This window comes from Pyrenophora tritici-repentis, chromosome 3 (assembly GCF_003171515.1).
Source record: "Pyrenophora tritici-repentis strain M4 chromosome 3, whole genome shotgun sequence".
In the NCBI taxonomy this organism is placed as follows: domain Eukaryota; kingdom Fungi; phylum Ascomycota; class Dothideomycetes; order Pleosporales; family Pleosporaceae; genus Pyrenophora; species Pyrenophora tritici-repentis.
Genome location: NC_089392.1, coordinates 941841 through 961202, shown reverse-complemented (window position 1 = coordinate 961202; position 19362 = coordinate 941841). Strand labels below are relative to the sequence as shown.

Genomic DNA, 19362 nt, shown 5'->3' with positions numbered 1-19362 from the left:
AAAGCGCTTGGATTTTTCTTGATAAACATGCCCATACTTCATTTTGTTAGGGGTTTGCGAAAGCTTCGGAACAGTAAAAGAGACAGGGATATATGGTACGATGCCGCACTCCATGCACGCAGCAAGGTATGCCAGTTAGATTGCTTCGTATATTGTCTGCTGACGCGTATAGATGCAAACTAATACTTTTGACATCTATACCTATCTTTCGCAGTCCAGCGGCTTCCAGAACAACACACTCAGCGAGGCTAAGTTGGCCGTAGTTGCCGGCGCCGACACAAACGCAATCACAGTGGCAAATGTTTGCTATCTGCTCTGCCGATACCCCGAAATTCAGGTAAAACTTTACAGTGAGCTCTCGGACTTGCCATCCCTAGGTGGTATCATCGATGATCAGTACTTGGTCAACAAATCCTACTTGACAGGCATCATCAATGAGACGTTGAGGCTGTATCCGCCAGTGCCCTCGGGTCTTCAGCGTTTGACACCTCCACAAGGTGCCATGATTGCTGGCAGATACATTCCAGGAAATATGAATGTAACAACGCCGACATATTCGCTACAAAGAGGTACTACTCTTCTCATATCTTACATTGCAAGGACCGAGCTGACAACATAGATCCACGCGCGTTTGTTTATCCGAACGATTTCATCCCTGAACGTTGGTCTACCCAGCCCAAGCTTATTCTCCGAAAAGATGCATTTATACCCTTTGGATACGGGGCATACAGTTGCGCTGGGAAGCCACTGGCAATGCTGCAATTACGTATGGTTGTTGCCATGGTCTTCAAACGATTTACGGTATCCTTCGCGCCTGGTAAAGAAGCGGCGTGCTGTGACTTTATCGAAAACCAAGCCGACTGTTTTACATTACATCTTCAACCACTTCCTCTAGTTCTCGAAGAGAGGCGGAGCAGTAGATAGGCTGTTGCCGGAACTTCATAGCCATAGTTCTCACACTGTGCAACGAAGTGTGCACTGTGTATCAACCCCACACAGGCATAAAATCCAATCGTGATTTTGACATATCAAATTTAACTATACTATTAGTTGAGTAATAACATTGTTCTCACAGCAATGTTATGCAGTGACATCGGGGGCCAGGATAAACTAATACAATATGTAATCATCTTTCAGCCCTTGCTATTCGAACTCAACCAGCATTCTCTGTTCACTTACATGTTCAAATCGATTCACACTACCAAAACCGATTTTCGTGCTAACAGAAATCATGGGAATTCTTCAGCGCCTCCGACGTTCTGCCAAGAACTTTGGATTATCATCGAACGAAACGCGTCATGAATCAGCACATTTCAAGAAGCTCGGTAAAGCCGCTGGAAATGTTGTGCTGGCAATGGGAAAACTTAACCTCGGTAACGGCGGCAAGAACAAGTCAAACGCTAACACTGATGGTAGTTACCATGATCTTGAGCAACACGATCGATACTCTCTTATCCGCCATCTAGGTTCTGGAGCGAACGGTGACGTAGGGCTCTATACTGACATACGATCTGGTAAAATAGTGGCTTTCAAAACGGTCAACCACGATACAAAGTCAACACCCAACGAAGTGGCAGTCTTGAAGTACCTGGGCCATCATCCGAACATCGTTCGATACCATACATATCTCCGTCAACCTCTGAAGATTGTCTTTGAGTATTGCCCTGTGGGTGACATGCTGAACTATGCGACTAGCTTCTAAGGCCGTGTTCCCGAGATGTTTATCTGGCATTCGCTTAAACACGTTGCCTCCGGCGTCGCCTTCTTGCACGAGCGTGGTGTATTCCATGGCGATATCAAACTCGCAAACATTCTACTGATTACTCCTCCCAAGGGAGAGGAGTATCCTCTGCCAAAGATTGCTGACTTTGGAGCTGCGGCTATCAAACCTTCACCTAGGATCCCGTTGGGCCACATGGGTACGTTCGGCTGGCAGCCACCTGAGGCATCATATCACCATGGCCCTGAGTCCGATGTATGGGCGCTGGGGTGTATGGTCCATGAGCTTGCAGTGGGATACCTGCCCATAGAGGTTCGGGAGAGTCCGAATATCGACATCAACGAGTGGTTCGAGACCAATCTGTGCGTCCCTGTAGGAATAGAATACATTGGCATTTATAAGGACATGTGCTTCTTGATGGCTTTCAATCCAGTTACGCGGACGCGCACTGATAATCCGTCGGACACCAAGTCGATGGTGTACAGTAGGTTGCTCAACTACGTCATCATGCGCGCTCTGGATACGGATCACCGAACCCGCATCACTGCAAGCCAACTGCATCTCTTCCTTCCTGTACTCGAGGAGGTCGCGAATATCTTCTCGATTCTGTTCGACGAGATTTGCTGGATATGGTTCCCGAGAGTGGGGAGGATGGGACAGGTGTTACTGATTCTGATGTCTTCAAGCAGGTGTTCGATGGCATGGCGTGTTGCGCAGACAAACAACAGAGCTGCGAAATGTTAGAGGTGGCCATGGGATTAATACCCCTTATGGATGCGGAAGAACAGGTTAGGGCTTCTCAAACCATCGCTAGCGCCTCTTTTTCGCCATAGACGCCGCATTGCTACTCATCGTTTTTGCAAGTCAGTATTCTTTCTCACTTTCGCGTCGTTTTTGCTGGACAGTAAGCAACTGAAAGATTTCTCTAGATCATGACGTAAAGTGTAATCAGCAATGTGCAGTATGTCAAGTTCTATATTTTATCTTACGTTCTTCTTCTTATTGTGTCATGTTGGTGAATGTCATTCGCCAAGGGAGCTCTCACTCACTTTCACTCACTCACTTTCACCTGGGCGAGCCCCAACTTCTTGTATTATTAACTTGCCACTACCCACCTCAGTGCTCTTGAATTCAACCTCTAAATTTTCTCTCTGTTAGTATCCTTTCTCTGTCCCTCTGTCATTTACACACCCTCGTGCGCAATGGCGCCCTATCCACCAATGCGCAATGTAGCGCCCAATGAACCTTCTCCCTACGTGTTTCCCTTCGACTTAGGAGCTTCATTAACGACTTCTCAGCCGCTCCACTCGCAAGCTCAACCACAGGGTCAGAACAGCGCCTCAACCACACCCCACGGACTCGCAGCATCCAGCATCGCGCCAAAGAACAGACAGAAGACCATGTCATCTGCACCGAGGGGACGAAACCCTGCAGGTGGTAGTGCCCGAGGCAGGTCATCAAAGTCAGCGACACCACGGTCCAAAGCTGCACAGAGTGCGCCAAAGCCCATGTTGAAGCTCAAGCTCAACACGAAGGCGCTCACTGAGGCTGAGGACCCCAAACCGGCCGTCACTGCGCAGCATAACGATACAGATGAGCTTCCACAGTATACTCCGACACCGTTCACGACCCGCACTGGGCGAACCGTCAAACAACCACTACACTTTGATGATGTGCAGGATAGCAGCTACACGATCGACCAGAGCTCTGATCGTGTAGATGATGGAGTCAACTCAGCGAGCGACTCAAGTAAGACAATCCCCTTGCATAAATCCGGATATACAGACCACTGACAGAATTTTTGAGGTTACGAGTCACACCACGGAAAGGCAAGCCTGTCATCACAGCAGCAGTCAACTCCAAGAGCTATCCGTCGTCCCCAGACTGAGGCATCCTGGAACACGCCTCTACCAAAGATTGACAAAGAATATGTCCCAGTCCCCAACACACCGCAAGCACATCCAAGCCATCAAGAACCACCCACCTACGTACCCGAAACCGGCGACGCATACCAAATCTTCGACGCCCTCAAACGCACCACAAAGATCCACCTCGACCTCCCCTGCCTCACCAACGCGCAAAACCCCGAGCTCCCCCAGCCCTACAGTGCCAAATCCCTCGTGCAAATCTACCTCCTCGCCTACCAGCAAAAAGAATGGGACCTATGCGATGTCATCGCCGACACCTGGATGCGCGCTTTCCACGAACTACGAGACAAAGACCAGCGCAGCGACTCCAAAGACGCAACATGGCGCCACAACAAAGTGCTCGAAGGACGGAAGCGCAAAGCCAAGGAAGCGTGGAAACGCGGTAAAAAAATATTTTCGGAATTCGACCTCAATCCAAAGGACTACGAGCTCACCATTGCGGACCCCGAGCTCGATGCCGATGTCACAGCCGTCCACCCTAATCTGCTAAACATATTGTACAAGCACACAGACACCAAGTGCGGCGCGCGCATGCTGTGGGCTGATGCACTGGCTCTTGGCGGCGATAAGACGGAGAAGATTATGGCGGCGACTGTGAACACGGGCGTGGGATTACATGCTGAGCTTGTGTTCAATGTTATGCAAACTGGTCTACGTATGCTGCGGCGCAACCTTACGCTCAAGATTGAAGAGAGCACCGAGGGCGCGTGGTGTAAGCGGTATCATGAGCATAGCAAGTATGACTTGCCTTGTTACCGCGAGAAGGCTTGGGGGTGGAAGAATGGGGTTGTTGATGGAGGAGGCGACGACGATGATAGTGATGGTGAGCGTAGGGAGATGAATGGTGATGCGGCTGAGCTGGATGACGTGGATGACTTTGAGGCGATGATGCTGGAGGAGTTTGATGGGAAGAGGGGGTTTGGTGGGGATGGGGAGATAAGTGGGGCGAAGCGTGTGAAACGTGGAGGGGATGCGGGTGATGACTCTGATAGTGAGTATGAGTGATTCGATTTACTGGGCAAGTTACCTGGAGATGGATCACATCTGGACTGCAGATATGACGATGAGGAGCTGAGCATCTGCACTCATGCGAGTCGTCGACGATATGACACATTAGCTGTTTTAATGAACTTTAGGGGTCAAATGAACACTGCTCAATAACATCATCTCCACCGTTTTCTTTTCCGGAAACCATTTCGTTCATGTGAATATCCTACTCGATTCAACATCCATACCAAATCCAGGTACCACACTTCGGCACATTACAGGTTTGCATATACCCTTGTTACATCCTACCCAGAAGCCTTAATCCAAGGTATCGCGAACTTGTTTCGAAAGCTTCAATCCATGAGATCATTAAGATCCTATTTCCGATATTTTTTACCTCATGAGCACCGCAGCCTCACATCATCATCTAGGCTCATTCTTTTAGAGCAAACATGCCATCTTCTTCACGCGCTTTTTCATGAAAAGTTAGAGGAATGTAAAAAGTAGACATGCGGTTTGGTACCGGTTGTTTTAGAAACAATATCTGGACACTTATACGACGTAAGAAGTAACGGTTTGTGTTAGGCTCGGAACATAGGCCATCATGTCCACTTCCTCACATCATCTTTATTTTAGAGAAGTAGCGGCAAACATTATATGCGGTGTTTTGTATATTGAATTTTAGAGAAGAAAAATAGAGTGGAAGAACTCCATTAGCGTAATTTCTATTACTTTTTAGAACAAGCTTTTTAATTTATGAATGTGTGTAGAGAAGAAGACAAGCAACAGGAAGAGGGGCAGAACTTATATACACCACAGCAGCCCCGATATCGGAGCGGAGGACTTAAAAAGGTTCATGCATGAGCAATCATGTCTTTGTCAGTTAGTCTATCTCCAAAGCAAAATATCATCAATCTATCCTTTTTTCCCCTGCCACAGCCGTCGACATAACCAGCGAAGTACTACCGTGCATCCCGCACTAACCACACTGCATACCTTAACCCAAATTACCCGCCCGAAAAAGATGAAAATGACATGACATGACAAAAAATCCGCATAGCAAAAACGTTCGGCCGAAGCCTCATGACTAAAAGGGAAAAACTCCGCCAAATAAATAAACCCACACGCTACATCACCCAAATTTTCCTTTCCAACCGCCCATTTCATCCTATCCCATTCCTATAATCATCATCGTCAAACGCCCCCACCCTAAAACCAATAACTCCCCCCGGCAACACTGATTTCAAACTGACAACCCAACCCCCTACCCTGCTCCTGCAATGTGGCTTCTCCCTCCCTCAACTCCTCCAGAATCTGATCGCCGACCAGCGGCCCATCCGCAAACGTATCTTTGACATGTATAATCACCACTTTTACGCCTTTCAGCGGTGAGTCAAACGCCGCAGAGAGCATGGCGCGGCTGTGTTCCGCGGATACGGACGAGAGGTTTAGCGCTGCGGGGGCTGAAGGGTGGGAAGCATGAGGGTCAGAGGTGTGTTGGTGGTGCGAGGAGTGGAGTGGGTTGGGCGTATGCGTTCCCGTGTCGCCGTGGGATGTGGGGTAATCGCTCATGACGTCGTCGTCGTTGCTGATGTTATTGATGTTTTGGTTGGTGGAGGAGATGGGGGAGTCGATGCCTTTGGGGACACCGAGACGTTTGCCGCGGTCTTTTTCTCCTAGACCATCCAGTTGCAAGGTGTTACTGGCTCGCTTTCTCTTCTTTCTTGTCCGATTTTCTTCTTTCTCCCGCTCTGTCTCCTTCTTGCGCTCCTTGACCATGTCGCCAAGTGCGCACAGTTCCTCGAGCAAATGCCTGGGTGCTAGGTGGCCGAATAGGACGGCGTCGGACTGCGCGTTTGTGTAAGAGACTTCTATGAAGATGCCGGTTAGAATGCCAGAGGCTATCTTGGGCGCGGCTTCGGACCATATTTGAGAGGTGCGTGGGGATAGGGATAGAGAGTCTGGTTCCACGTCGCCGAAGATGAGGATTTCGCGTTTGGGAGTAGTAGGTGTCGATTCAGTGCGAATGAAGTAGGCGGTAGAGTCGATTACACAGTGATCTTCGGATGATTGTTGGGGTGGTGGGACGGTGGTGCCACTGGCTCGTCGGCCTGTATCTGCACCGCTCAAGCCAGGAGTACCAGGTGCGCTTTGCGACGTGTACGAGAAGCTCATGGAGCGACCCTCTTGGCCGTCTAACTGATGGGCAGAAGTTGGGTGTTGTGCGCTCGATGTTTCCAGAAGATTGGCATTCGATCCGCGATGTACATGACCCGGTCCTTGCATGCAATGTCCATGGCTTACTTTGAATCCCTTAACCTCTAGACCATCACATACTTCGATGAATCCTCTCCCGCTTCCTTCGCCTAGCGCAATATTACCGCCTTCTGCAAGTCTCTGGAAGGTCACGAGACCTACACCACCGTCTTCGTCTGTGAGATTTGGCCATATAACGTTGTTGAAGATGTGCATCTTTATGGCATTCACCGTAAAGGGTAACGCTGCTAGTCGTTTTGGTCGCGACGTGTTATGAAAAGCTGCTGTGTTGATAACGAAGCCTGACACGTGATCGAGATGCGGATGTGTAATGAGATATGTCGATATATGTTCCCTTACAACATGCAGCGCATTTGCCCTAGCACTCTGATGCGGAAACGGCAGACCCGCAAACGCACCATGCTTGAGTGTCGTGATGGTGACAGGCAGATCTCTCTCAGAGTTTGGCGTGTCAGCCTCGGATTCGTCATCTGAAGGTGAGACGGGCGCGGCACCTGGCGACGGCGATTCGGAATGGTCGTAAGCTCCATTGCTGTTGGCGTTACCGTTCCGAGATGACGGTAAAGGCGGGTCCGGTTCGGAGACGAGCGGGAAGTCCTTCGCTAATATGCGGGTGATGGATGCGAGATGGGAACCTGCATCTACAGCAATGACGGAGTTTTTCGCCCACTGTGTTGCGGTCGACCTTACTAGAAAGCCAGTGACGTTGTCTTCGCTTGGTCCACCCCCAGAGCCCTGTTGAAATCAGTTTCCGCTCCAAAATGGGGTATCCGCAGCAAGATGCAGTATTTGCGACATGGCGTATTGCCAGCCATGCCAACAGGCTAATGACCGCGAATGCAGCACATTAAACACTTACTAAGCATATTACTTGAATAGCAGGTTCGTTTGAGTGTCCAGAAGACCTCCGGACCACTCTACCATCATCTTCTTTCATTCCCACAGTCAAGTTTTTTCCCTTTTTGATGTCGTGCCTTCTCTTTGATCTCACTCGTCTTCTCGTATATTTCCCCACAGCTTGTCAAAGGCCTGCAGCACGGAACCTTGCCTCAGCCACGCGTGCAGACGACACACTTCTTAACCTCCGCTGCAGCGAACGACAAGCTACTGTTAGCGACCCGACGTCTGTACAAGAAACCGCTCGAACTCTCGCGTGCCTGTAATTGTCGTGTGTCGGCGTCTCGGATAGTCCAGGGTCTTGTTTGCTCCTAGAAGTATGACCGCGTACCCTCTCTCGTATTTGAAGACGCAAACCGAAATTCCTTAGTTGCAGCAATTTGCACAATCCAGATGTCTCAAGCCAAATGGTTGCGATTCGGTTGTGCAAGTCGAGGGGTTTGTTACACAGCGTGAAAGCCCCAGCGCTCGAACCAGCAGCAGCTGCCGCAGGAAGCCGGGGTTGAGACTATTTCTGACTCTCGATCTGGGTCCGGGGTGGAAGCTGCCAAAATCCGATATGCCAGCTCACGCGACAGTCGTTGGAATGACGACAACACGAGCGCCTACAGGGCAGTTTGAAGACTACCGGAGGAGCCGCACAAATCACCGTAAGTAGGCCCGGCACGGCGTTGCTAGGCTGTCGTCGGATGCGCGGTGATTGTATGTGCAGCCGATGGTTAGAAGCAAAAGCAAAAGCAAAGTTTCTCGAGGGCTTGAAAGGACTCGAGGATCAAAGACACGCATGCACCTATGCGGCTGCCCACGCCGTTCTTTGGAGCCTTCCTTCGCGCTGTTCCTCCCTTGTCCGTTTTCGGCCAATCGCATGCTTGGGGAACCCCAGCCACGACTCTGCTTGCTGCGCTCTTTGCCCCGCCCCTTGTGAGCCCAGATCTGGGGTTGTGAACGCCTGACAGTCTAGGCGACAGGCGACGATGCAGCATCATGTCACACGAAACCCTAAAAGTTTGGCCATCTAGGTACCATGAGCTGAGCGTAGCTTGAAGCACAACCCACAACAAAGCAAATCACATGTTTGACATATCGACGCGAAAGAGAGTCATTGGTTGGGTATCATGATTTTTCTTGTGCAGCTTTTCCGAGCCTCTATCCGGCCGTGGTAGTATCGCTGATCTACCAAAGGCTGCCCAACATGATCTCATGAATTCTCATCCCTCATTCCATCCGTCCCATACCCAGTCGTAATTCATCCGCATCATAAATCAAAACAAACTCTTCACCAAGCAAGCGAAGCGTTTACTTGAACACCTTACCGTCGGCCCACTCGTAGGTCTTGTCGCCGACGACGAGGGGCTTGTCCCACGACCACTGGTCGTTGACGAACTCACGGTCCTCTTCCTTGGTGGGGTCGAGCTTGGTAAACTCGTAGCTCTCAACGTCGGGAGCGACATCGAAAGCGGGAAGCGCCTCCTGACCACGGACGACGAAAGCGCCCTTGATGATGGAGTCGTTGGCAATGCCGTACACGGAGCAGCAGCCGAAGAGGTACTTGCGGCTGGCCTCGAGACGAGTGAAGAAACCACCTACACAGAGTTAGCAACGATCTTGTGTCTTGGTTGTTAGATATGCTTACCGATCAAGTTGGCGGTCATGAAGGTGAGGGTCAACTCATCGTTGTACCTGTAGTCGACCTTGTAGATGGAGTACTCCTCAAAGTTGGCGTTCTCCCAGAACCAGGGGAGGGCAACCTCGCGGGTCTCCTCGTTGGAGTACTTGCGCTTCCAGTCGTCAAGGACGAAGGTAGCCTTGGGCAGAGCCTCGAGAGGGTGCTTGGGCTTGGGAGCAGGCGCAGCCTCCTCCTCTTCCTCAGCCTCCTCCTTGGGCTTAGGGGCGGCCTTGGGGGTCTCCTTCTTTTTCTCACCACCTTCCTTCTTTGGTGCGACGTTCTTCAACGCCTCGGTGATGAACTCAAACTTGGGAGCCACGGCTGAGTAGCTAGACTGGTTGTAGATGGTCTCGTACCAGCGAGTGACGTTGGGGTTGGAGTCGCGCCATTGCTTGTCGAAGAAGTACTGGAAGCCACGAGCAAGGATGCTGGTAGCGAAGATATCGGCAAGTGTCAGACGCTCACCAACGAGGTATGTGTGTGTAAGAAGGTGCTCCTCGATGACGTGGACAGCCTTGAGGGCGGCCTTCTGTGATTCCTCAACGTTCTTCTTGTTGTAGGGGTCGCGGCCGAGGATGGGACGGAACCAGCCACCGAGAGGGGAGAGGACCTCAGTGTTGACAAAGGACATCCATCGCAGAATGGTGGCGTAGTCCTGCTTGGTCTTTCCAAGAAGGCTGGTCTTCTCGTTCTGCGAGGCAACTGCGATCCGTCAGCTCTGAGTCATGGCCAAAATATCGTCGGATGAATCAGGTAGGATAAAGGCAAATCAGAATTGTAAGTTTTCAACAATAGTTTTCAGACAGGGATAACTGAATGATATACATTCCACATCATTTTATGCAGCTAGGGGCGAAGAGGCAGGCGGGGTAGCACTTACGGTAGACAGCGATGGCGATGCACTCGGAGAGGACAAAGCCGTCAGCACCCTCAAAGGTAGGGACCTTGCCGAGCTTGTTGAGCTTCAGGTACTCAGTTGAGACACCCTTGGCAGGCTCAGTCTCGACAAACTCAATGTCGAGGCCGTTCTCCTTCGCGACCGCCAGGAGAGAGGTGGTGCGCGGGTTACCCTGTTAACACGCTGTTAGAACTCATTGAGTTGGTTTTGCGTGCTGTATGACGGGAAACTTACCGAGTAGCTGTAAAGCTTTCCGAAAGACATGATTGCAGAGTTGGCAGTGGAATCAGTGTGTGGAAGCGGGTGTTGATGAAGAAAAAAGGGTGTTGGGTTGACGGCGCGGGGCTCTTTACCCAGCAGAAATCTGCTGGTGCACAGTCCACCGTAATTTTAGTTTGCCGCCAAGCAATTGCATGTGGGTCGTGCAATGTTCATCGTCACTTGCTGCCAATTTTGACAGGCCATCACGGCGCATTTCCTGTTCATAATGGCAAGCAGGGAGCTTTCGCGCAGTTTGCGGAGGGCGGTAGACGTCGTGGGAAGCCGGCAAAGGCCCCAATGCCAATGGACCATACGACACGCTCAATGGAGCCTCCAAACTCAACCCCGAATATCACGATGCATCTCCACCACGGCACCGCGATGTGCAGAAGTTACCGAGGAAGAGCTACGGGAACCTTTTACTGCGGCACCGGCGTTTGATTTTGCCGCAAAAGATGAAGGTGGCGTAGACGAGAAGAAGAACTTACTGCGAACGCTGCGCGTAGTCCCAGCATCACCGTCGTATTTCAGCGCAAAGCCTACCTTCACCGACGACTTCCTCTCGCTATCCGCCCTACTGCGCAAAGTCGCTACACTGCCCATAATATCGTCTACAGAGGCACCCAAGGTGGCGTGGAAGACGATTGAGCAGTACCGCATCATGACCAACGAGCCGGTCAAGACGGCGCGTTACCACAGGATGCTGCAGATACTCCGGAGGCTGAACCGTATACACCCCCAGCTCATGCCAGAAGAGGTGGTGCAAGCCATGCTGCGGTACAAGAAGCCAAACCAGCCTGGCGACATCAAGCCAAAGCCTGGTGTAATTGATGAGCTTGGGCGCGCCAAGGGTGTTGGGCGGAGGAAGACGTCGTCTGCTGTAGCTTGGCTGGTGGAGGGGGAGGGAGAGGCGCTTGTTAATGGAAAATCCCTCTCTCAGTTCTTCGGACGACTCCACCATCGGGAGAGCGCTGTGTGGGCACTCAAGGCTACTCAGCGGCTTGACAAGTACAACGTCTTTGCACTGGTGCAAGGCGGCGGTCTGACTGGTCAGGCAGAAGCAATGACTTTAGCAGTGGCTAAAGCATTGCTGGTCCATGAACCAGCGCTGAAGCCCGCGCTACGAAGAGGTGAGTTTGCATGTTTCTTTAGTCTAGTCGTCTTCTTGCCAGCATTGCTTTTTCCGTCGTTCCATGGGTACAGTCAATGCGGGACGCTCACCGCTCACGTTCACCTTACCCCAAACAACCCCCCTGAGAATGCCAAACATGTCGCGCCACCTTGTTTCGAACCTGACTGTTAACCACTCCCCAGCTGGAACCATCACTCGTGACCCAAGGAAGGTGGAGAGAAAGAAGCCAGGCCACGTCAAAGCGCGCAAGATGCCTACCTGGGTCAAGCGATGAGAGACTGGTTGTCTGTACCTTGTACTTGTATGGCTGGCCGTTGGCCGATGAGCATAGGCGAATCTATCAACACAGTTTTACAGAAGCATTTCGTGAACATGTCCAGAAGAAGCATTGTACACACCCGAGCACGGCCTCTCTACCTCTGCTTGAGCATTGAAAGTCCTTTTGGTGACACATTCTGAAATCACGGAAACACGACTTCGCAACTACATTGCGTGGAAAGGGAAAGGGAAAGGGCATCAGTGCATTGTTGCGCACCAAGCGCTTCATGTGGGACGGTATATTTCACTCCATACCAGGAATTTTTGATGTTCCAATCAGCACTGGCGCTGACGTTCGCGTACCTGACGCTTTGAGACGCGTTTGGGCCGGCATGTCCTGTTCTGCATACCTCGGCCCTAGGCCCAGGTTCGACATCATCGCTGACAGGCATATAGGGTAAACCTTGCCGGGGAGCTGTTCGTTATTGCTTTCTCGGTCCGTTCCTGGCAGGCTTGACAGCCGTCTCGGAACATCAGCTCATCGGCTCGTATTGGGGACTGCGCCACAATAAGCAGTATATGTGTCTTGCGGTCGTTCTGATACTATTGATCCGGCCGCGTTGCATTAAGCCTCGGTATCACGTCTATCTATGCCGATCAATACCGCAAACTAGGAGAATTGTACACGCAGAGTTGGGTGCGTGCAAGTGCGCCATCCGATTACAGAATCTAAACAACTACCGCCCATGATATTTTCGATTGAGCCGGGGTTTGGGCCTGATAGCGGCCAGAAAATATGTCATGGAGAATTTGAGATGTTGACTCGCATGCGGTATCTTTTTTTGGACACGGCCATAAGGCGGCCAATGGGATTCCATCGCAGTGCCAGTGCTATTTTCTCTCGGTCGTTCCGGCTCACGGCTCATGTCGCAAGCAGACGCTGTTTGGTGGAGCTGTTGATCAGGGATGTGCACTTATAGTGTGATAGGATAGTTGCAAGAAGCAAGACAAGACGACCGTTTTGGTCATGGCTGGCTTCGAGGAAACACGCCCTGGCGATCCTTGTTGCTCGCTGCTAGGAGCAAAGCAGAAGACGTAAACGAGTCAGACCGTGTTCTGCTCATGTTTTTTTCCAGCGGGTAGTAGCGGCAGTCGTATCACGAGTCACGCGTTTATCGAAGAAAGTGAAACCTTCTCGAAGCATGTTCGCCGCGGTCCTTTCATCTCACGATGGGCGGTGGTGGTGGAGGTTGATGCGGCAGCCGGGTCCACTGAATGATCGCCAACCGCGCGTACCGAAATGACGCACTCGTGTGGCCTGTGATGGGGCCCGAAGCGGGCAATTTGAACGACGTTGGTTTGATTAGGCGATGGACGAGGTTCTGCAAAGCCATGCTGTGCCCCCTCGGCCGCCTTCCAGAAGGTTGCAATCTCGCACGGCCACGTGAATGGAACATTCATGCTAAGTCTGACCGGACGGCCCAGTGCGCAATGCATTTGGCGCACTGAGGCATGTCTCTGGCGCGCGAATGACCTCGTTCAGGCGGTGTATGAGTGCGCGCGCGAGCAGTGCAGCATGGTTAGTGTTTGGATTTTGATTTTGCACATGCGCCGTGGTGTCGATGACGGAGGGTTTGCGGTAAAGCACCACTAAAGTTGGCCGGCAGCAGTGGCCGAGCAGACGCTAGGTCCACGGTACCGCCAAGTCTAAGATTCGAGGAGTCGCAGTGTGCCTGGAGAGAGCATCGCAAGGTCGCGTGTTGAGTGCGTGTTGCGTCAGTCAGTACGTCTGAAGAGGCAGGTCGTATCCGCAAGACAGGATCGACGAGTGAGGCTGAGGATTGGCTTGCCTGGAGCACGATCTACCACAGGCGAGCGATCCCTGTTCGTCGACGGGAACTTGCAGCATTGCAGAGATGAGAGGACGACGGATCGAGTATGGAGCCCGAATGAACAGCCCCTAAAGGTAGTTTCTTGCGCTCGCTCGCAACATGTACACATCACACAGCACACAGGACGCCCGCTGTCCGCTGTCCCCCCTTCCCCCCCTTGGCATATACGCCTGGAAGAAGCCGCACGCTGAGGCTGGGAGGGTTCGACGTTGGTTTGATGATTTGACAGGCCAGAAAACATCAGGCGCGCTTCAGCAGCCGAGCCAGCAATGCTGTGTGAAACGTGCGCGCGACGGGCTCGGAAACGCGCAATTGGAGCTCTCACCGTCGTCGTCTACACGCGTAACTGGCGGGCGAAAGCTGTGGCGCGCCTTCACGCTTCCTGCCAAGGCCGGCTGGGTGAGAGGAGGTGTTCCTGGTTCAGCAACCTGCGACATTTGGCCGCTGTGGAGCCGCGGTGCGGACTTCGCCATCTGTCTCTTCCGAAGAGGGGGAGAAGAGGACAGATGTTGGTGTCTCGTCATGGGCCCTCTGCCGCAGCACTGCCGCTGTTGCTGATGCTGTAGGCGCGTCGGGCGTCCGCGACGTCGCCCACATGGCTCCCCGTGGCCGCCCACGACGACAGCAGCAGTAGAAGCGAGCAATGCCCTGCAGTGGCTGCCCAGCCGCCTGCAGATCCACCATGGGCGATCCGTAACCATGGCGGACAGGGTTTCCCAAGCCCCGCCGTGAACAGATCGGAAATCGGAGACTTCGCATGGTCGCTGTCATCTAGAGCTCATGGATTCCTCTTACTCGTCAGCCGTACGTCGCCCGACCTGCAGCCACACCCACTTCTCAGGTACCCACCATTGTTTTCTCCTCTAGCTTCAATAACCCCGGTCCAAGTATTTACTGTCTGTTCGCCGGCGTGGCTTGTCGACTACTTCCTTTTTGCTTCCCACCCTGCCCGATGCTCTCTCCCAATGTAGCGCTGCTCCATCCTCACTTCCCGCCCTCTTCTTCTCTTGATCCCCTTCAGCCAGGCTAACATCGCCGACCACATATCCACTATCCCCCCTTCGCCCGGACACACGGCGTGACTTGTCCTGGAGCAACCACTTGGGGACACGCGTGAACCGACGTCGAGCCTCCGCTTGCTCGTCGTGACGCTTGACGCTCGCACGGGCGCCGTTGATCTCCTCGACTGTTTGAATAAAGCCTCTCTGTTTTTTTGGCCGTGGGCCCAGTGCATACGATTACAAATTGACCATCTGTCGCACTTTCTGTCTTGTCTCGGACCGACCGCTTCACTCATCTCTGCATGTACTTATCCCCACCCAGTGCGCATCAAGACACTGCATCGTGAAGAACGCCATCATCCGTTTAGGCCGTTAAGCTACTGGAACGCAGACGTTAAGTTGTTTGAGACGATCTCCTGGGCCGGCCTCTACTCTGTCCGACTCGTTGGAACACTGATCGGTTTGCAAGGACTACCCTTCAAACATCTCACGCATAAGCGTCGCCTCACCACCCGCTCATCGCCCACAGGGTTCTCCACGCTTGGGAGTACCGGACAATTTCGCTGTCAGTTAGTGGCTACGTGTTTAGCTGATCCACACTACCACTCATCTTTCTCCAACATTTCCGCATCGGGAGGACCAATCCCGGGCGTAGGAGCATTGCATCAACCCCATCCTCGTGCAGCAGTGAGCGAGGATATCCTGGCGGGTGCCGAGACTGCTGCGCGAGCTTCTACTGCTGCATCATTGGGCTCCATTGGCCCAGTTAGTCAACGCGTCGGGGCCGTGTTTATATCCAAACCATCTGGACCGCAAAGCATCTGGTTGTCCAATTTCGGACGTCATACATCTACCACCATTGGCCCACCCTCGAAGCTTCTCTTTTCTGGCTCTACCAATTCCTACCACATATCGCCCCGCCAATAGACTCGCCTTGTCGATTTGAGCGCAACTGATTGCTGTCATCGCCTGCACTCTCCGCTACCCTGCGCCTATTTTCTACCCTTTCCCGCCTACCGCGTACCGTCTACCGTCTACTACCCGTCTACTGCTGTCCGCTCTCCCACGCCTTGCGCTGACCCTCTGCAAGCAGCCTCGCGCAAGCCAGCAAGCTGGCCAATTACGCAACGCCGCCAGTCTCGCCCTCGGCGTACCGGGCACTCGAACCGCCCTTCAGTCTGCAGTATAAAGGCGGGCTGGTTGGGATGGACAATGACCGCCGGCCACGGCATACTCCCTCAGGTTACGCAAGCCAGCAAGGCACGCTGCTTCCACCACATGCATCCTATCCAGTGGTAAGCGCACCCGATCGCTTCAGGCAGCCGCCCTTGACAGCGTCCGCCCCACCTACCTCTGTCCCCTCGTCGGCCTCGCGCGCCGGCTCTCAGGGCTACGGGTATGCTTACGGCGAGGGTGCACAGTTTGGCTCCTCGATCCAGCCGTCGGGTGTGGCCTACGGCGCCCAGGACTATGGTTCCGAGCAGCAGCAACAACAGCAGCAGCAGGCCCAGCGTGCAGCACCCCAGCAGTACTCGCCCTATGGCCAGAATATCATGTACAGCGTGCCCGGCGCGCAGGGCTCGGCGACGGCCTCGTCGCAGTATGAGCCTGTGGAACAGTACCAGCAAAACAGGGACTCGGCTATACAGGTCCTGAGCACCGGCTTTGGCGTCGCACAACCTCAATACTACGAGAGCGGGCCCACGAGCGCGCCTGCCTCTGCTATTGCGTCGCAGAACGTCCCTTCCCAGTACCCCTCATTAGGATATACTGCTCCTCAAGCCCAGGTCGGACGGGAAGCGCTCGCGCCTGCCTACACTGCTGCCGGAATGACTGATCCCCATCAGGCGCCTGCCCAAGGAGGCTATGCCCAGAGCACCTACACGGAGCCCCAGCCCAACAGCGGCAACGAGTACGACGATTTCTACCGGACGTACCAGAGCGAGCTCAAGAAGACGTTTGAGCATGTACGTGACAGCCGCCTCAGCGAGGCCGGCACACTGCTCTTCCGCATGTCCGACTGGCTTCTGCACTTTGCAGAGACACTGGGTAAGTCCTTCCATGCGTGCCAGATAGAGCGAACAGCTGAAGTTGACTGTAGCAGGCCTAGTCCGCGACGACGAGACGTATTACCAGCAGCGCCTGCAGCTGTGGGATGAGTTCAACACCTGCTGGCTCTCCACGCTACAGAAGCAAAAGGCAATGACGCAAGAAATGATCAACACAGGCCAACGCCCACCCCCACCCAAGTCGCTGATCGACTACGATTTTCTGGAGAAGATGGGCACCCAGCTAGTCAAGAACTGCGACAGCATGGAGAAGCACGGCCTAGTCGATTACCAGATGGGTGTATGGGAGGAAGAAATAGTAGCAAGTCCGTGCCACACTACTCACACATGTCCCCTGCAGCATGCTAATATTTTGCAGTGTTGACCTCTTGCATGGACCTTCTCGAGGAAGTCGGCGCAGGACCAACTGCACAGCGACCCACGACCTCAGCACGACGACGATGATTTTATCAAGCTCGGGCACCGACAATATCCCCGGTGGCTTGCTATATTGCCGCTTCCGAAGTCCATTGACATGGCGCATTGACCGCAATAGTAAGATTCGTCTTGTATTGCGTTCGCCCACCGCAAGCCCCTCGAGCCTTCGAGCGCGGTCCGTCCCTGCATTACAAACGACGCTGTTTGCTTCTTTTTGTACATATATCGGTCACGGAGCAGCTCATCGCGTTCATCTCATTATCGTTTCTAGCCAGGCTGGGCGCCAGCCATCTACCGGGGAAGGTATTCCGCATTTGGGCTCTCTACGTTCAACATTTCGCGTTTTTATCTTGGCGTTTTCTCTTTCCGTCACGTCATGGCATTTCTTTTGTAGCCAGCTTTGGCTTTCTATATTCCATTCATGCGCGCATTGGGAAAAGCGGGAAACTACGGTACGAACGCAATGGACGGTCACGGTTCATGTGGACGACTTGGGTTCTCAGCAGCTGGGACATGTTTTCTTTTGTTCTAGAGGCTTAATGCTGGTATGGACAAGCCCGGCGCGGGCGCTGAGCGGATAAGATGGGTTATACGACAATGCATGCGTTCATGAAGTGGATGGAGCCATTGCAGAGCCGAGGTACGAATGCATGTGGACCTCACCGGACCGTCTTTGCTCGCTGTCAATATCCGGTCATGATGCAGCGAGAAATGCAGCAGGGTGGACCAAGGCAAGAACTCGGCCCCGGCATTGGGCGGCAACAGGTTGACTGTTGAGCCTAAGGTGCTCGGGCAAGCTCATTGTTGTCGTCAACGGTCGGTCGGGTTCTTGAATGCAGCATCGACGCGGTTGGGCCGCAAGTGTAGTATAGGATTGGATTAGCGCTAGAATAACATGGCTTCATTGCTGACTGCCGAGTGCCTTGTTCCCGACGTGGCTCGGATACTTTGCTGATCATATGAACAGAAACAGGTGTAGTCGAATCACGGGCTTTGTAGTGCCATCCCGAGGTCGTCGCATCTGCAGGGGTGTATTCCTCCTCGCCTCACATTAACACACTGCCCACTCCACAAGACGAACGCCACAGCAGCCTCATATATTGACATGCAAAGCCAGATGCTGTATATGGCGCCGATTCGGTGCCTCAATTCGAGCAGATGGGATAAAGTCGATGATACACGGCAAGCTGCCGAAACCCGTGTATGCACGAGTCGCGCATGGCTTGATGAGGCTTTGTCCGTCTCACCCACAGGCCCGCTTCTAGCAGATGGATAGCCACGGCAGCCAGAAACCGGATCGACAGGCGCCACAATGATCGCCATAAAGTCAATCTTGTCCATGACACCTTATCAGAAATACGATAAACACCTGGCACTTGATCCATGGCCCATGTCGGTTGCCAGAGATGGGCGTCGATCATACGAGATCGGGCTATAAGTGCAGCATCTCCAATAGCCACGGCTGCGGGGGCACCATACGTACCGTACAGCGCCCAAAGTCCCTTCTGGTTTCAAGGCCAACCCTCAAACCAGAGCGCCAGACCCAGCCCAAGCCGACCTAGCCCTCTCCACATTAGATCCTCGCATTACAGCCTGCAGTCGCATGCAGTCATGCGTCCGCCACCCTGCCCCGCTTCCTGACTCCCTGATACGTAACCTGTCGAGATCCGTGGCCCCTGGATTACCACACGCTATTTCCAGACGTACATGTTTGTTTTTTTCTGCCATGAGCTGAAGTCATCATCGCGTCCTTTAGCTACCGGTTTCCGATTCGATGCAGCAGCCCGACCACCACCAATGAGTGGACATGCGCAGTCCCTGCTCGTTGGAGACGACCGGCTCGTCTCCCCTGCGCTGGGAGCAAATCAGGATTATCTTGAACATCAACGCCGAAGTGGGAGCGAAGGCGGCCAGATACCATGCCTTGGGACTTGGTATCTTGGAGACCTAGGCCCGCCT

The 19362-nt window shown here is 53.0% G+C and overlaps 10 protein-coding genes across 10 annotated transcripts; 7 read left to right on the top strand and 3 right to left on the bottom strand.

The window, feature by feature from the left end:
- Positions 1-27: 27 nt before the first annotated feature.
- PtrM4_077410 (uncharacterized protein) lies at positions 28-924 on the top strand (the record flags this gene model as incomplete). Its single annotated transcript, XM_066106265.1, has 3 exons — positions 28-126; positions 173-569; positions 620-924. The coding sequence occupies 3 exons, from the start codon at positions 28-30 to the stop codon at positions 922-924; spliced, it is 801 nt and encodes a 266-aa protein (XP_065963203.1).
- Positions 925-1231: 307 nt separating this feature from the next.
- Positions 1232-1702, top strand: PtrM4_077400 (SPS1, Serine-threonine protein kinase; the record flags this gene model as incomplete). The annotated part of the gene is made up of 1 exon (XM_066106264.1): positions 1232-1702. One exon carries the CDS (start codon positions 1232-1234, stop codon positions 1700-1702), a length of 471 nt encoding a protein of 156 aa, XP_065963202.1.
- A 15-nt stretch (positions 1703-1717) lies between these two features.
- On the top strand, positions 1718-2464 carry PtrM4_077390 (SPS1, Serine-threonine protein kinase; the record flags this gene model as incomplete). The annotated part of the gene is made up of 1 exon (XM_066106263.1): positions 1718-2464. One exon carries the CDS (start codon positions 1718-1720, stop codon positions 2462-2464), a length of 747 nt encoding a protein of 248 aa, XP_065963201.1.
- Positions 2465-2922: 458 nt separating this feature from the next.
- PtrM4_077380 (cytochrome P450 3A10) lies at positions 2923-4653 on the top strand (the record flags this gene model as incomplete). The annotated part of the gene is made up of 2 exons (XM_001940693.2): positions 2923-3469; positions 3527-4653. The coding sequence occupies 2 exons, from the start codon at positions 2923-2925 to the stop codon at positions 4651-4653; spliced, it is 1674 nt and encodes a 557-aa protein (XP_001940728.2).
- A 1191-nt stretch (positions 4654-5844) lies between these two features.
- On the bottom strand, positions 5845-7849 carry PtrM4_077370 (PDE1, Low-affinity cAMP phosphodiesterase; the record flags this gene model as incomplete). The annotated part of the gene is made up of 2 exons (XM_066106262.1): positions 5845-7647; positions 7772-7849. The coding sequence occupies 2 exons, from the start codon at positions 7847-7849 to the stop codon at positions 5845-5847; spliced, it is 1881 nt and encodes a 626-aa protein (XP_065963200.1).
- A 1256-nt stretch (positions 7850-9105) lies between these two features.
- PtrM4_077360 (elongation factor 1 gamma domain-containing protein) lies at positions 9106-9461 on the bottom strand (the record flags this gene model as incomplete). The annotated part of the gene is made up of 2 exons (XM_001940691.2): positions 9106-9392; positions 9443-9461. 2 exons carry the CDS (start codon positions 9459-9461, stop codon positions 9106-9108), a joined length of 306 nt encoding a protein of 101 aa, XP_001940726.2.
- Positions 9462-10308: 847 nt separating this feature from the next.
- Positions 10309-10637, bottom strand: PtrM4_077350 (Gst, Glutathione S-transferase; the record flags this gene model as incomplete). Its single annotated transcript, XM_066106261.1, has 2 exons — positions 10309-10545; positions 10608-10637. The coding sequence occupies 2 exons, from the start codon at positions 10635-10637 to the stop codon at positions 10309-10311; spliced, it is 267 nt and encodes an 88-aa protein (XP_065963199.1).
- Positions 10638-10860: 223 nt separating this feature from the next.
- Positions 10861-12040, top strand: PtrM4_077340 (mitochondrial 37S ribosomal protein uS9m; the record flags this gene model as incomplete). The annotated part of the gene is made up of 2 exons (XM_001940690.2): positions 10861-11764; positions 11949-12040. 2 exons carry the CDS (start codon positions 10861-10863, stop codon positions 12038-12040), a joined length of 996 nt encoding a protein of 331 aa, XP_001940725.1.
- Positions 12041-16470: 4430 nt separating this feature from the next.
- Positions 16471-17076, top strand: PtrM4_077330 (uncharacterized protein; the record flags this gene model as incomplete). Its single annotated transcript, XM_066106260.1, has 1 exon — positions 16471-17076. The coding sequence occupies one exon, from the start codon at positions 16471-16473 to the stop codon at positions 17074-17076; it is 606 nt and encodes a 201-aa protein (XP_065963198.1).
- Positions 17077-17131: 55 nt separating this feature from the next.
- On the top strand, positions 17132-17430 carry PtrM4_077320 (uncharacterized protein; the record flags this gene model as incomplete). The annotated part of the gene is made up of 2 exons (XM_001940689.2): positions 17132-17291; positions 17345-17430. 2 exons carry the CDS (start codon positions 17132-17134, stop codon positions 17428-17430), a joined length of 246 nt encoding a protein of 81 aa, XP_001940724.2.
- Positions 17431-19362: the final 1932 nt, after the last annotated feature.